Source organism: Phoenix dactylifera, chromosome 14 (genome assembly GCF_051530095.1).
Source record: "Phoenix dactylifera cultivar Ajwa chromosome 14, Ajwa_hap1_PhDact_Kaust_v1.1, whole genome shotgun sequence".
Classification (NCBI taxonomy): domain Eukaryota; kingdom Viridiplantae; phylum Streptophyta; class Magnoliopsida; order Arecales; family Arecaceae; genus Phoenix; species Phoenix dactylifera.
Window position 1 is genome coordinate 25,025,333 of NC_143203.1, and position 17,332 is coordinate 25,042,664.

Genomic DNA, 17,332 nt, shown 5'->3' on the forward strand with positions numbered 1-17,332 from the left:
AAAAAAAATCTCCTACCATCTCCACTTTCATCATTCCTCTATTCCTCAGCCTAAAAATTTACAGTCAGAACAAAATAAAAGCAAAGAAAAATAACACAAAACTCTCCAATATACAGGAACAAATCTAGGAAGCTTTTAGAGGTAACAAAGACCTCCAATTGACCAGGGTCAGCTCACCTCATCCACCGCCACCGCCACCGCCACGCCGTCATCCTGCGTTGCCGTCCTATTTCCGGCGTCGGCCCCGTCGCCGTCAGCCCGGTCGAGCAGCGAGTGCCGGCAGGTCGGGCACGACGAGTGCGAAGCAAGCCACGTGTCGATGCACCGGACATGGAACCCGTGGTGACACTTGGGCAGGACCCGGACCTTCTCGCCGTCGGCGAACTCCCCGAGGCATATCGGGCAGTCGGTGGCAGGTATGTTGACCCCCGGTCCGTAGACCGCCACCGGGATGCGTCGCAGCGCCCGCTTCTTTAGCCCGGTGGCGGCGAGCCTAGCGGCAGCCTCCTCTTGGGTCTCGAAGGCGAGCCGGCGGCCGCACCGGAGAGCACACCTCACGATGGAATTGAGACCGAGAGCACATATTAAAGCGCAGAGCAGCGCAGCCAGGATGATGACCATGTTGGTGTCGAAGTTGGCATCCCCGCCGCCGTCATACCCGCTGCCTTGCGGCTTGCCCCCATTTTCCGGCGGTGGTGCCCCGAGAAGCTGACGCATGGATCTGATGGGAGGCTAACGTTTTCGAAATTGTGATAGTGGGCGAATAAACTCGTCAACTTGTGAAATTACTGATGTCTTTGAGTTGAGGGAGCACGCTTTTGGGGCTAGTGCATGTTTAATGGATTCTTTGGAAGATGGAGATCCTATTGATCGATAGGCATCTCTCCACTTAAAAGGGGAGGAAGAGTGAGTTTGGAAGAAGAGTTGGAGCTTGCACTAGAGCTTACCTCTGCCGTCCCCGGCGTGCCGAGATTTGGCGGTGTCTGAATTATCCAAGGATGGGGGATTTATCTTCTCTTTAATTTCCCGCAAGGGAAGAGGAGGCTTGGTGATATCTTTGTACCCTTTTGTATCTCACTTCAATGGTTTTGGAAGGTCTTGCGAGTTGATGACACTGGATGGATGCGTTGGGCGAATTAGCGAGGAGGTAGGGGAGATAGAACACGCTTTCAAAGACACACAAAGTGCCGGCAGATATCTGAGTTTAAATTCTTTCTTTTGATTATTGAATGATTTATATATATATATATATATATATATATATAGGGGGTAGCTACTTAACTTGGAAGTTTTGATTTAAACACGGAAAAGAAATCAAGGGTTATCCGAGAACCATGGTTTACGCACCGGATCCCACCTAATCATAGTTAGGGTTAGGCACCAAATCCACTTGTTTTGGTCTTCAAATTTTACTCAACACTTGTCATTGCATCCTAGAACGAATCAGAGGAGACTAGCTTTCAGTGTCTCATCTGGCTTCAAGTGTAAGATTTTTAAATATATCTTACATCATAGTTGCTAATAATTAATCATTTTTTCCTTTGCCACAGGAAGAGAAGTAACTAATACATCCCCTTATGTCACCGTTCGGTCCTTTTCTAAGTGCACATGATAGGATGAGGCTTGATTTTTAAGCTGTACTACTGCTTGATATTTTCTTCTAGCCTTCTGGGTCTTTGGTGTGTTTCTTCCGGCAGGATTGACATCTGTATCCACTTGTTTATTGAAGCGGGCCATGGTAGCTCATGTGACTGCCTCAGGATTCCGTGACCTAGATGCATCTTGGCTTATTAAGATGACAGGGTCCATCTCCTTTCATTTGCATCAAAGCCGCCGATCGATCAACATTGCACCAGCATACCCAGGGCTTAGGCTAAAGTCAAAACCATCACCATCTACCATTATCTGAAGTGTGTAATTGAGCTGCCAGCTCGCGAGCTACTCGTGCTCAACTCGATTTGACTGGTAACGAACTCAAATTATTCAAACAATTTTTTGAGCCAGGCTCGAGTAGCAAAATACTCAGCTTAGCGACTCACGAGCCTAATCTAGTCATTTTATTTTTAATAATATTTATATTTTATTTATAATATATTATTAAATAATATTATGTTGTATTTATTTTAACCATAGTTTTAATTATGATCAAGGCTCGAATACGAACTTGAGTATCGCTCAACTGATATTCGAGTCGAGCCGATCTTGACCATTACTTTTTTTTTTTTTTTATCAAGTTGAATTCAAACTGGATACCAAAGTTCAATCAATTCTGGGTCGAATTTCGAGTTAGAATATTTTGAATCGAGTTGGATTCAAGCCTCTAACTGTTCGACTCGTTTTGGTTCAATTGAACTTCTATATTATCTACTTTTCAGACTCTTAAGAGAGCATGCTTTTGGGTAGGATACTAACAAGGATATTTTACCAACCTTGACTTTGTTAACCATGCATTGCTTTCCTTGATAAATCTAAAAGGTATACCTCCTAATGACGGTTTTGGATAAACTAAAGCACTCACACAACCCGTGCCGCAGCCGTTCCTTGCCTCGCCGACGCTGACTCCCCTGTCAAGAGTCTTCAAAGCTTCACATCATTTGGACCGACCAGTATCTCCAAAGCAGGCAGGGCAAGTACACCGATTTGAAGTGGAAAAGATAGGACAAGCACGCTAAGCTTCCTAAAAAATTTAAGCAATTGGGTGCTTTATCTGCTATTATCTTTCCCTTATATCTTACTTACCATGACATTAGAAACTTGGGATTTTCCGTATGCATGTTCTTCAAATGGGAAATTAAAGATGTACCTTAGCCGAAAAAACTAAAAGAAAGAAAGAAAAATGAACAGAAAAGAAAAAGAAAAGGCCTGCGTTGCAGAGCAATTGGCAAATTTGTGATGACTTAGCGTTACAAGCAACCATTATATGAAATGAAGGCCACACAGTACTTTGGAATTTTTGATGCCGCAGGTTGTGACAAGTTTGTCGTCATAGTACCTCAGATACATCATCCACACTAATTAAAGCAAGATCGCCATCTATAAATGTGTCACCTTCCGAAGGCTCTTGCGCATGAAACGCGACGCACTACATGTGGGTGGTTGAGGTCTGCCTGGGAAAACATGGACACCATTTTAAAACCTTGATGGAAACATTTGTGAATGTCTGCACGCGAGTCTCCCTCGCTATGAAAACCCTACCGGGATTCACTACTGTAGAGGTGTTTGAAATATATATATATATATATATATTAAGCCTACAGAAAACCCTCCAAGTATTTTATTATCATACCATAAAAAAAACAGTCGTATAAATTAGGCCCAGGTCCTTATTAGTTTGTCTAAATATTACAAAAAAGCCAAATTAGGCCCAGTTTTTTATTAGTTTGGCTGGATATTACAGAAAAGCTAAATTAGGCTCCCTTTAGATACTTTGGAAAGAAATTCTAAAGAATAAGAATTTCTAATAATAATGCGATGTATCATACCAATATTTCCTGAAAATTTTGCTCTGGAATTTCATATTCTTGATCATTTAGATAAATAAAAATAATTCTCAAAAATATTTTTTCACCTAGCAATTCTCCAATTCTCCTATCTTGTTACTCCATTCAAACTAGCCCAAATCATGATCCATTGCAAGCATCACCATTACCGCCAGTTAGCAAAATTATCCTTCGATTATAATGGCACCTCATTTCTAGATGAAGCAGCCTACTCCCATAGGACAGGCCCTTATAGTAGGTAAGACATTGCAGGGATAAGAGTGAAACTCGCATAAAGATTTCCATTATTTTCAAACAGATTTTGTCAATAAAAGCAAGCCTAAGCATACAGAGCAATGGACCGCAAAACTGCCCCTTTGGATCAATCCACGTGCATGGTTTTCCCGAAGTCACTACCATTAGATGGCCATGGCCAAGTCCCCATCAAACCAGCCCCATTGCAATCTTAGAGGCGACACCTCCTTTGTCCCTTCTCCAAGCTTCTTCCTCGGATACTCCCACTGCCGCTATAAGCAGGAATTTGATTCTTGTGTAAATCTCGCATATGGAAAGTTATTTTGTATGGTTTCTGCAAATAATTAGTCCAAAATCTTATATTATATAAAATCAAGATTTCTGATGAGAAAATTCCAATACATCTGAGGTAAATGCGACACAGGTATAAAAAGATTGAGTATAATTATAGATCAAATAATTAACAAATAAAAGGAAATAAAGAAATGCAAGAGGGTCTATATTAGCCATCAATTTTTAAATATTTGATTTTCATATTTAATTCCCATTTTTTTGAAAATTATTAAATATCAGTTATTTATATTTTTAGATAAAAAGATTGCAGTCAGTCATATTCTCTATCAGATATAAAATATACACACGGTGTGAAAATCTAATAATATATTTAACTTTCAAAGGTTACTTTTCGTTTATAGATGGTTACTTTCTTTGTATAAGACTCACATCTTATCCTCCCCGCCCTTACCGGTTACCGCCCCACACGAGTTTCCTACTATCGGACCATCATCACCACCATATATTTCCTCCCCACTTCTTCTGCTTGTTGTTCTTGGGGAAGAACACAAGAAGAAGAAAGAAATGCAGATGGAAAATCTAAATCCTCCCGGAATCCCTAACCCTAGACCCAATCTCCCCCGCCCCAGTGCTCCGCCGCCCGCGGCGCCGCCACCGTCCGCGTTTGGAGACCCGCAACCCGCCCCTGGCTCCCCACTCCGCCGTCCTCTCCACCGGCGCGCCCAGTCCGAGCTGGCCTTCCGGATACCTGAGGACGTCCACCTGGGCTATGGCGATCCCGCGGTGTCGGGGAACTCCGACGAGATCGGGTCGGAGGATGACCCTATTTCCACGTATATCGATGTCAAGAAGATCGGATCGAGGCTCGAGGAGAGCGGATCGCGGTCGGACGGCGTCGGATCCGAGGATTGGACGGCTGGGAATGGCGCGGGTGGAGAGGAGGAGCCCTGGGTGGGGAATGCCGGTGGCGAGGCGGCGGCCCCGAGGCCGAAACATGCGCACAGCAGCTCGGCGGACGTATCGCTGATGGCGAAGTCGAGGGGTGAGGGCGTCTTTGGGGAGGTGATGGAGGCGAAGAAGGCCATGCCGCCGGAGAAGCTCTCGGAGCTGGCGGCTATCGATCCGAAGCGGGCTAAAAGGTTCGATTCCAAGGGAAAGGGATTTTTTCAGCAAAAAAAAAAGGGAAAGGGATTTTGTCATGTTTTAATTCTGGTTTGTTATATTTTTTGTGCCACTTTGTGTAGTTTTAAGTTGGGTTTGTTCAGGATGCTATTTGGTATGCTATTTAATTGTGAGAATAAAGTATAAAGTTACCTATCTTTTTCTTTTCTTTCCTGATCTTAACGTGCCTATTGGTCATTTTGGTCGAAGTTGTAGACCTACATTATTCTATGCAGACATGAATATGGAAAAATAAAATTTGAAGTGCCCACAAAAGTAGCAGCATGTCATGGTACGATCTCCTAAACCTTGTATGAACAATTCCATGATTTCCATCAGGTGCACTTACTAGTTCATCTTGCTAACTTCGCGCTGGATTTTGTGAGTGCCAATGATGCAACGATTAGATTGATCATGCTATAAGTATGTTTATCCAAGATGATATAGTAATCTATGTGTAAATTCTGGAAAGAATCTTGATTATCTTAGGACTATCCATTAGCTATGTAAGAGGGAGGGTTTTTAAATTGTGAGAAACTTGGATAGGAATTTCGAGTTCACCTTCAATATATAGACCACAATGGCTTCTCCGGACATTTCAGCACTTTGTCTTGCCTAGATGTTGGGCATCATTATGTGCTCTCTGAATTCCAAATCCTACACATGTTGGATTTTGCTTTGATGATTAAAAGGTGTAGGTTTATAGCCTTGAATTAGTTTAGGAGCAAAAGAGTTCTCGTATTATATAATGTATATAGGACTGACTATGAAAATATGCATGGCTGAACATATATGTGTGTGCATGTGTGCTGAGTTATGCTTTGTCAATTAGAAGGTGTAGGTTCGCGCGCGCGCGCGTGTGTGTATGTGTGATGTGCTGGATTTTGTTTCAACAATTAGAAGGCATAGGTTCATGACCTCGAACGAATTTAAGAGTGGTGGAGTTGTCACATTATTTAGGGCATATAAGACTGAATAGTATAACCAGCATCTCGTTCAAGGCTGAGTTTTTGACAATTAGAAGGGGTAGGTTCATGACCTTGAATGAATTTAGGAGTGGAGTTCTCACATTATGTAAGGCATATAAACTGAAATATATAAACCAGCATCTAGTTCAAGGTCAGGTGATCATTATTATGCCTCCTCAACCATTGTTCTGTCCTGTATTATTCCCCATGTTTTCCATCCTACAACATGTAAGCATTTTAATACAGTATATAAGAAAGAATAATATTGAAAGAATGATAGATTATTAAATATATTTAGAACCTAAGGTCTTAACTCTGAAAGAAAATCAAGTTATGTGGTGTGGCTTCTCTTTCTAACTTCTTGATGTAGGCAAGGATTGGTAAATTATGTTTTTGGATCACTGTCCCACTGCACTCCACTCCTCTCATGTTTCCTGTTCCATTTGAAGTGTTATGATAATAAGCATGTTTCTTCCACCAAATCTATTTTCCACTCACACTCGTGTTCTTATTTCTAGTTTATGAGTATAACCTTGTAATACTAGAACCAGTCTTAGGTGAAAGTTTTGTTAGATAATGTGGTGTCAGTGTTGGAGGTCACCATGCAACACCATAATTCTCTTTAATAAATTGAAACACGTTTGTCACCTTTGATTGCTAGTAGAAAACGAAAATTAAAGTATGTATACCATAATTACAACATGAAAGATTTGTCCTTACTTCCTGAATCAGCTTTAAGAATCCCTGCTGATTATGCCTCTTAGGAGTAAGAGCATGAAAGCTATGTTTTATTTCATATTTTGAACTTTTTTTGTGATTTTTTGTCAAGCTTGTTCCATCGTCCACCCCTATTCACAACCTCATGTCATCCGTCCAGAGTCGGCTTGGCTTTGCAACATCATGTGGCACGTAAAGTCATGGTTTCCATGCAATTTAAATTCTATTGTCCATCATTTCTTCTTAATCAGAAGATGCTGAAGTAAATGCTATGTATATATGCAGCCAGAAGTCAGTGTTTATTTACTTTAATATATGTATACTATCTAACTTTAAGTCAATATATAATTATGGAAATCTTGTTCAGTTATTTGCATTTCACTATATGCAGAATTCTGGCAAACCGGCAATCCGCAGCTCGCTCAAAAGAAAGAAAGGCACGTTATATCGCTGAACTTGAACGGAAAGTTCAGACCCTTCAAACTGAAGCCACAACTCTTTCTGCACAACTCACACTATTACAGGTTGGTATTGGTATGCTTTCCATGAAATGAAATATTCTGGCTTCAGTAGATATTTAAATTTTTCAACAGGCTATATATGGATTTGCTTTGCCTTAGCCCTCTGAACTTTAGTAAACTTTTGCCTCCTATGTTAAGAGGAATTTAAGCTCATAGTTCAGTCTTTTCCTTGCTCTGAATGGGCTGGAGAGCATTCATTAACAGTGCAATGCAACTTCTCTTTCTATTTTTTTTTAATCATACTTATAAAACTCAGATTTCCTTTTTTTTTTAACTCTGTTTACTTTTTCTTTGATTTTTTAATCATTTTGCATGTTCACTTTGTTCTCTTATCTTCATATATCTTTTTGCTAAATTTCCTACTTGACAAGGTAATAATTTCCCTAATTTTGATTATGTCTTCATTAGATGATGATTGCATGTGTTGCTATTATGTGCGCTAAAATGATGCATGTTTTTGAACATGCAAATATACTATATGTCATTTTAGCCATTTAAAATTTTATGGACTTATTCCCAGTGCCCATGCATTCTGGTATTGACATATTCGTTGTACTGCTGGCATGAATAGAAAGGATTAATTCAGTTTCTATTTTTTCTATAGTGGACTTTTTTTTCTAAAATATTCTTCTCTGATTAATCACTTATTAATTTTAACTAAACACTAATTACTCTGCTAGTTAGAAAGGTTACTAATAAGGTATACCGTACCGGCCCAAACCAGGCTGTACGGGACGTATCGTATCATACCGATTCGGTACCAGTACGCGGTACGGGTGGCGTACCGATACTCGATATGCCAATAGGTACGCCAAAAAATTTCGTATCATACCGATACTATACTAGTGTGGCACCGATATGGAGTCCAGTACCAAGACAGTGAACCTTGATTACTAATCTCTCTCTCTCTCTCTCTTGATTTTCTTTGCAGAGAGATACTACTGAGCTGGCTGCAGAAAATGCTGAGCTCAAATTACGACTACAAGCTATGGAGCAGCAGACTCAACTGCGAGATGGTGAGATTTAATATTATATATCATTCCAGAAATGATAGGAGCATGATAGCAGTTTTTAAAATTAATCTTGAAACAAATCAGTATGGATAAAGGTAATATGTATTGTACATTGCCTATAGAATGGTACTTATCATGTAATTGCAAATTTTCTTGAAGATTCTTTGCCATAAAAAAGTAAAAGTTGTATCTTTGTGCTTAAATTCTCTTGGTTCGATGACTCATTCATAATTGTTTATTTTTTCCTTAAGGTCCTGCCGACACATGTTCTCTAGTCTCTGGGGATCTAGTTAGCGCTTGTTTTTTTTGGTGGGATCTAGTTAGCTATTTGCCCCTATCTGTGTAAACTAAAGATGGAACTAAAAATTCACACAACTCAGCTTAATATTATCCCAAAAATCTGTCATTATTGTGATATTCCATGAAGAAATAAATTCAATGCACTATGTGGTGGTAAATACAAGGTGCAAAAAATGGGATATAGAGAGCATTCAATAGGGAGTGATGGTGTGAGTTGAAAAGGTGCGATATTCGACAGGCTTATAGAAGATGAGATTTTGAGGCTCTAAAAACTGCAAGCTGTTCTAAATTGTGGAGACTGAAATAGAAGTATATAAAGGGAGAAAGATCTATAATAAAAACTTTTAAGGAGGGACATTAGGCTTAAAATTATTGAGGGCATGTACCATATTGCTTGAAAATGGTCCTTTGTAAGTTTTAGAGCAAAACAACTTCCCAAGAAAAATAAGTGTTTGGTAACACTGCCAGAAAAGTGCTTATACAAGAAAAAAAAGTCAATAAAACTCTTTTAGGAGAAGCTAGGAAGCCTAGCTTTTGACCTATTTTGTAACAAGTTCTTTTTAGGAAAGCAGAAGCAACACCAAACCTGTCTTAGAATACTCCTTTGGCATCCTATCATAAGTGAGCATGCCATTAGCAACAAACCTCGTCTACACAACCACCTACCTTCAAACAACTATCATGCCATAAATCATAAAGATGACAGCCTGGAGAATTCTCTGGAAATATTTGTAACCTGTTCACTCTCTCTAAAATAACTTTAAGCAAGACTAAACATGCCCTAAAGCTTTTAATTGGATAGGGCTATTTCGTCATGACCATTGCTGACCCAAGGGTATCCAACATTTGAAAAAATAAACTAGCTTTACGGATTCTTCACTAGAAATGCCCCTTTTCAATACTAAAAAATGATTAATAATTTATGAGAAAAGTTCAAAGCACTTTTCCACAAGATTCTATTATGTAGGTCAATAAAAGATGGTTTTATATTTATATTTATATTTTAACTGGATTGTTGTCATTAATAAACTTTTGAATGTGCCTCCATTCAAACATAAATACTTTGTATGATATCCGAAGTTCTAAAGCTTCTTTTGATATCCTTGTGTTTGTTTTTTGGGGCAATAAAAGATGGTTTTTTTTTTGATACTTTGGTGGTGGTCAAATAAAAGATGGTTTTTATATTTATATTTATATTTCAATTGGATTGTTGTAAAACCTTTGGATGATATCCAAAGTTCTGAAGCTTCTTTAGATATCTTTGTGTATATTTTTCATTGTATTTTTTGTTTGGTGAATGAATTTTATGAATTAGAAGACTTGTATTTGAAAAAAGAGATGATGGAAGAAAGGAAACTTCTATAAAAAAAAAGTTGTGTAATTCCAATTTATTCTAAATGATGAATAAAATTGAAACCACATGAAGAAGGACAGGTTTGTATTCCTTTTTTATATTGAATATGATGTCCTGAAAAGGTGAAGAAAGCTGCAATTCTTTCTGTTTCCATCTATTATTTTTTCTCCTTCCTCTTTTTCATTATTCTTTTTTTTTGGTCAGTTGTGACTTGAGATACAATTTGTTATTGCATTTTATCATAGAGAGGGCTTTCTCCCTTATTAGAAAGTGTGGTGGTGCATCTGTCCATTATTGGTTGTCTTCACCCTGTCTTCAACCTCTTTGTGAATGAGTGGGGTTGATTCTTCCCTTTTGGATTTTGTTTCTGAGTACTCATCATATCTTCCTTCCAGAAAGCAGGAAAAAGCCATTCCATTAGCATTCCTCGCAATGCAAAGAGATAACCTTTTTCTTTTGGCAAATACCCAGCCTAATCCCACTACCATTTCTCTGCAGCACTCAATGAAACATTAAAACAGGAAGTTGGAAGGCTCAAGATTGCCACTGGGGAAGCAGCAAGCCCTAGTGGTACCTATAGCATGGAACTTTTAAATGTGCCGTATCCGTCATTCTTCATTCCTTCCCACCAGCAACCAGGCAATCATCAGGCAATTCAATTGCACCCCGAGTTTCAGCAGTCCCAGCCCAACATCTCCGGTCACCAGATTCTCACCCACTGCCATGCCTTTTCTGATGGGATGTGGCAAGACCCTCATGGGAAACTACAAGAATTAGATACCCGAAAGGGCTCGCAGATGGCAAAATCAGAGAGCTCCTCAATTTCTGCCAGTGAAAGCAGCAGCACTTTCTGACCAAGGCCACTTAAGAAATAGCACATTTGTTAGATTCATTGTCCATAGACTGACATCCTTGATCTTCTCTTGCTGGTTCTTTATTATTTATTTTAGTCATTTTTATTCAACCGAAATTATTTGTTCTTTAGGCTTAATATAGTTTTTCCCCTTTCTTTGTTAATTTTCAGGTTGATTGTTCTGGGAAGTTACTCGTGTTCAGGGTCATTTTCTGAGTGATGTCTTTTGGGGAATGAGATTGGTTAAGAGTCTCATCTTCTGATCTTTATATTGTTTATACTTCGAACTTTAAATTTTATTTGGTTCCATTTATTTTGGATTTCATGTCCTGTTTCCCCTCAGTTTCCTCTGTTGAACATTAGGCATGCATGTGTTGTACAATCAAGAAATACAAACTCAGTCATGATAGTCCCCAGTCATATTGGAGAGCTTGCTTTCTTTGTACTGGTTTTTTTTGTTAGATATGTTGACACCCACTACAAGGCTCGACCTAATATCATACTGTCTATCCTTTGACGTTTGTTTGAATTGTGACTATTTCTGATGCTTTATCTCCCTTTCCTCCTTCATAATCTATGTCAATACCAATCCTTCATTCATACCTGTGATGCTCTTGCCTTATTCAGTTAAGTTTTGCCTGATGGTTTGAGGTATGCAGACTAGCACATATCTACCGAAAAACAAGCACACGAGCTAACTTGCCTCTGTGTTCTTGTGGTCTCTCCTTTTTTTGCTATATGCTGCTCCCCTACAGGGATATCAGAAAGCCAAGCTTTTAATGAAAATTTCTTGTCCGGCAACTTCTGTACTTGCAAAATGAAGTATGGCTTGTGCAGGCCCAAGTTCAAGTACATGGACATCTAGGACGAAAGACATGATCATTATGTATTATGAGGAGAATATGAGTATTTCTTGGACAAGCTTTGCAAAAGTATGTGCAGTGTTGATCCTGTCTTCACAAAGCCGATTGTGCTTGAGTATCCATTAAGAAAATATTGCTTATGAATTACAAGTGATGCAGCGCCAGTTTTGTGCACATTAGCAACTCGGAGAACTGGTATGATACATAAGGGATGGGTATCAAAATCCGTAAAATGTAAGCCCATGAAAAAATTAGCGCGCACGAATGGGAGCCGCATTTTGTTGGGATTTAAAACAACCATATGTAGCATTCCTGTCTTTTGGCACGAGATTAGACGAAGACCATAGCGTGAACAAATTCATCACTCAAGTGGGACTTGCGTATAATCTTGTGTCCAATTCTGCGGTAGGGGAAAAAAAATCTCACACACATTGCATTATTTTTAAACAATGCTAACTTAGTAAATTTGGCAATTGTTAGGACAGAGTAGGGAAAAGGAATTTCGCTCCCATGAAAGTTCCGATTCCTCATTTATTATGGGCCCAGTGTCGCTTCATTTATTTAATCGTCTGGCCTACGGGCTCATTCCACTAGATAATGTTGACAGGTCTATTTTTTATTCCTAGATCTGGCGTGCAAACGCGCACTAACTCACAAGAAGTAGGTCGGCGAGAGAGATGCTTTTTAATACCTTAGCCTTTCTTATCAAGATGAGATCATAGATGATAAAATAGGGACAAGCATGCTATCACCGACACTGTAAGACCCGCTGTTAACAACTCCAATAATGGCACACACAGGGAGCAAGACAACCTCTTATTATTCTCTGGACTAGCTCGTTCCTTCTTCCACGAAGCCTCCTCAACAGCCACTTCAATGAATCCTGCCAACCAAAAAATCACACCCACATAAATACAAAAGATCGCTAGAATCCTCCATCACATCAAACCAGACAACAATGTAAAATCTGAAGAAAGAATCCAAGGGATGGGCTTACTTAGAGCAGTCCATGGAGGGGCTGAGCTTAAAAGGGATGGAGACGCCACACTTGCCCGGGATCGAGTTGGCCCGGCTGACATACCCGGAGAACTTCGCCGCAACGGTCTTGAGGCACCTGCAGGCCGTGCGGCGGTCATCAGCCGTGCGAGCCGCAGCCAGGAGCGATCGCACCCCGCTGCAGCACTCCGGCGCCACCGCCCCGCCCGCCTGGACGTACTCGACGCACGGCAGCAGATCCCCATACACATCCGAGCATGTCATCGCAGCCGCCCTGCGAGCCGGCGCCAGCAGTACTGCCATGGCCACCACGAGGACCACAACCATGCACGCACCGGAGCCAGCCATATGACTCTCTCTACAGATTGGAATCGGAAAAGAGGCTTTGTTTCTCTCTCTCTCTTCTCTCGGCGAGTGAGTGCTTTCAGGTAGGGATGGGGCTTGTATATATATTGGGAGAAGGGGTGGGGGGTCTACGGATGTTATTAAAAGGAGCACGGCGGTGATAGTTTTCATCTACTGGTTACGTCAAGGTAATGTTCCTGGCCTGTGACTGAAAAGCATATGGGATTTGAATTATTTTGGCTGAGCGTGGCGTAAAATAGTAGAGATGACGAGGCTGATGCTTGGATTATTTGTAGGATAGGCGCCCGTGAGTGACTGAGGCCGTGGCAGATTCTCGACGGGATATGGGATAATGGGAAATGTGGAGGTTGCAGTAGATTATTTTGCTTTTGTTCTGATTGGACTGCATTTGGATTCCCGCCGACCAAGCCCATACTGTAAAGACCAGAAATTGGGCCCGTTCTTGGGCCCAATGAACTGATGCCGACTTCAGTCTGTTCATCGTGGTCTTCCCACGATGAACACGCCGGCCGAACGGCCCGCGGGATCTCCGCACCCCCCCCCCTCTTCCCTCTTCCTCTCTCTCTCTCTCTCTCTCTCCCTTTCTCTTTTCTCTGAGAGCCCATCCCCTCCTCTTCGTTCTTCCCTCTTTATGAGAGGATCGCCGGAGCCCCGCCGCAGCCGGAGCCGCCAACGCCGCCGGGGATCCTTATGTCGACGACTAGAGGTGAGAAAGGCAACCTATTTATTGTTTTTTTTTGGGATTTAAGGGGAGAGAAATGAGGGATGGCAACCGGTTTTCATCCCCTGTTTTGGAAATTTTTTTTTGATGGGTTTCGGCCGGCCGACGGTGGCCGGCCGGGGTCAATCCGGCTGAGATGAGTTTGGCCGGAGGTGGCGAACGGGGGCCGGGCTTCCCAGCCCCGATCTCCCTCTCTTTCTTCCCTTTCTTCTTCTCCTTCTTCTCTTCTTCTTTCCGTTCGGCGCCGCCCGTGAAGGTGGGATGGCCGACGGCGGCTGACTGAGCGCCGCCGCCGAGGGCCACGGTCGACCACCGAGGGCCGACCGGAACCACCAGCCACCCCCCCCCCCCCCCCTTCTTCCTTTTCCTTTCTTCTTCTTCTTCTTCTTCTTCTTCTTCTTCTTCTCTTCCTTCTTCTTCTTCTCTTTCTTCTTCTTCTTCTTCATTCGGCCTGGGTTTTTCCTTGCTTTGAAATCCGTGCCTCAAGTGGGGATCAGACCATGAACCGGTTCCACCTAATTCTTGTATTTGGTTTGATCTGGATTTGAGTGAATGGGTTTGGGTTATGGTTTGGATCTGAGTCAGAAATTTGGGTTAGTCTGACTTGAGTCTAATTTGGTCTGATTAGACCTGGTTTGGGTTGGGCTAGGGACCTGTTTTTGGGCTGTGTTGGGCCTGATTGGATCTGTGGGCTGGTTTGGGTTGAGCCCGAATCTGATCTGGACCTGTTATCCGGTTTGGTTCAATTGGACCTAATCTGTTTTGGGCCACAATTGACTTGGCTTTAAAGGATTCTGATTTTAGGATATATATTTGATCTTGGGGGCCCATTCTTGGATTTATGAACTTAGGAGTTTAAGGAGTTGAAATTAGTTTAAATTATGTTTCTTAATTAATTAAATAATTAATATTTATGTTTAATCAGGGGTTCGTGATATCTGTGGCAGGGATTTTTAAGCGAGCCCAGGTAGGTGACCTATTGCTTTAAAGTAGAATTTTAACATGTACATTACATATGTTGATGTTATGATTTATTATTGACATTATATGTTAGAATTAGAAATTAATGTTTAATTTCATAAATTGTTATGTACTGTACTATTGGGAGTTTGTTCATGACTTGAGTTGGAAAGTTGATTTGTTGATTTTTAAAATCCGCGTGACTATAGTCTAGGCCCCGCCAATGGGATGATACGTTGGCCCTGTCGACTTGTACTGAGGAACTAGTTCCGACACCGCGACCACCGGTGATAGAATAGTGGCGGCACAGGGGTGCATTTTGCTCTTCGGAGCGGCTCAGTGGAGCGTGAGTTTGGCACCAGGGGGTGCGGCACAGTGGTGCGTTAGCTCAGTGGAGCGGCTCTTCGGAGAGTTGTATTGGCACTTTGGTGTAACCATGCCACTGGGTGATGTGGCCGTAGTCATGCGGTTGAGTTATTTTGAGTCTCGGATCGGGTTTACGATTGTCGTGTGAATTTTTGGATTCATGAGTTTTAGCTGCTTTTTATATGCATCATGACATGTTATATGATGACTTTATTGCATGATGTTGCCTACTGAGCTGTTAGCTCACTCCTACCATTTACATTTTTGCAGGTGATGATATATGATTATGGGGATTACGGGATAGAGTGATCATGATGTAATTAGCTAGTAGATATGGACTTTCTTTTGACTTATGTATACATGGACATTTGATATGAAAACTGAAATTTATCTTTAATTAGTTATTGATGGTTGATCTGATTTATCTGCCTTGCGTGCCTGCGGGGTCCGCCCTGCAGGTGCGCGGCGTCTGCTCGCGCCCCGGGCCCCGGGTTCGGGGCGTGACACATACTGTGTTTGATTCTTTTTGCTTGCTTTTGAATACTGTGAGGTAGGCATGTTTAGCTCTTCTAGAATATAGAGTATTGGCTGTAAACCAACCATTCGTACGCGTTGTTAAGATAGGTTGGTTGGTTGACTCCTCGCCCCTAAAAGCTTGTGTTTAAGCGAGGCTGGTGCACTACTTGCTCATTGCTGATTGGAACAGAAATTCCAAACAATGAAATTATGGATATAGCTGTGTCCTTGGAACTATATAATCTAGTAACCATGGTCCAAAAATCCTTTTACAGTATAAAGAATTCCTAACAAGGTTAAAGTTTCATGTACATGTTAGCTTCTCCATGGAAATTGAATATATTTTTTTCCACATGCATATTTGTTAGATCAAGCTTTTAAATACGATGAGATAATCCTGTTTTCATATTTACCGAAAAGTGTAAATGTCCAGGTCCGTATATCTTTTTTGGAATAATTAGCAGGACTTTCCTCTGTACTTTCATCTATCACAGATCAAGTGTTTCATGGTGGAGCCAAAATGCACGGCTAACGGGAAAAAAAAGAAGCAATTGGATGGAAACGAATTGAACCAGTGGACGACGCGATGCGCTAATTGGAAATGAGCTCTACGCTACACCGCCAGGTCATAAAAAATGCCTCGTCCGACCCACGAGACCCGGCTGTCCGGCCCTAACAAGTGGTGATAGGGTAACATATATATCAATAGGGTAACATTTAGAGCGATATTGTAATACCCAGTACCTGGCCCAATCCATTTGACCGATCTAGAGTAATTGGCTAAAAAAAACTATGATAAAATTCTAATAAAAAGTAAAATTTTGGAATACTAGGCTAGCTCTAAGAAGATTTTTTGGGATTAATTAGATCTATTAATTGGATTGTATTTGTAAGGTAAGTAATAATTTATCTTTTCTAGATTGTTTATTTATATAATATTATTTTTACATCAAATAAATTATTAATAGATTTATATGTGATTTATAAATTTTACAAGATGGCGATTTGAATGAAAAACTATATATATGCAAATTGGAGTAATATTTTTCGGGCTATTACTATATTGTTTACTGTTCTTATATCGTATATGCATATTTTGATTAGATTATATATTTATTATTTTATAAAAAGAACTTTGATGTGTATCAGATTTAAACTCTCAGCCTAACTATGTTCTGAATCCTCTTAATTGGAGGTTATACATTGGCACTCTGACTATTATTGATTACGGCCTTCTCCGTAGGGTATAAGTGCAGTATTCTGACTCACTCTGCACGATATAAGTGTGGTATTCTGGCCCACTCTATATGGTATAAGTGTGGTATTCTAATCCACTCCACAGGATATAAATGTGGTTCTGTTTCTGATTTGGCTACAAGGTATAACTGTGGCCATAGTTAAAGACTATTAAGTTGAATGTAATTCATTTCGAAGTATGATTACGTATACGAATATTTGAAAGATATAAATTTTTAATGAATTTATGTTTTGAAATGAAACTAATTATATCATTGAACCGATTCAGTATAATTTGTATTTATATTTATATTTTATATTATTATATAAATTGTCTAAGTAAAGTATCCATTACTTCCTGGACGAGAGGCAGGGAAGACGGAGACAAAGTCG

At 40.6% G+C, this 17,332-nt stretch overlaps 2 protein-coding genes and 1 pseudogene across 3 annotated transcripts; 1 reads left to right on the forward strand and 2 right to left on the reverse strand.

The window, feature by feature from the left end:
* LOC103708900 (RING-H2 finger protein ATL78 pseudogene) lies at positions 1-1,215 on the reverse strand (annotated as a pseudogene). Its single transcript, XR_015973133.2, has 2 exons — positions 948-1,215; positions 1-863 (listed from the first exon to the last, which is right to left on the reverse strand). The product of XR_015973133.2 is annotated as an RING-H2 finger protein ATL78 pseudogene (transcript).
* Positions 1,216-4,505: 3,290 nt separating this feature from the next.
* On the forward strand, positions 4,506-11,240 carry LOC103708899 (transcription factor RF2b). The gene is made up of 4 exons (XM_008794003.5): positions 4,506-5,167; positions 7,266-7,398; positions 8,327-8,411; positions 10,561-11,240. Exons 1-4 carry the CDS (start codon positions 4,593-4,595, stop codon positions 10,914-10,916), a joined length of 1,149 nt encoding a protein of 382 aa, XP_008792225.3. The 5' UTR covers positions 4,506-4,592; the 3' UTR covers positions 10,917-11,240.
* A 1,216-nt stretch (positions 11,241-12,456) lies between these two features.
* Positions 12,457-13,290, reverse strand: LOC103708898 (non-specific lipid-transfer protein 1-like). The gene is made up of 2 exons (XM_008794002.4): positions 12,776-13,290; positions 12,457-12,661 (listed from the first exon to the last, which is right to left on the reverse strand). The coding sequence occupies exons 1-2, from the start codon at positions 13,288-13,290 to the stop codon at positions 12,652-12,654; spliced, it is 525 nt and encodes a 174-aa protein (XP_008792224.2). The 3' UTR covers positions 12,457-12,651.
* Positions 13,291-17,332: the final 4,042 nt, after the last annotated feature.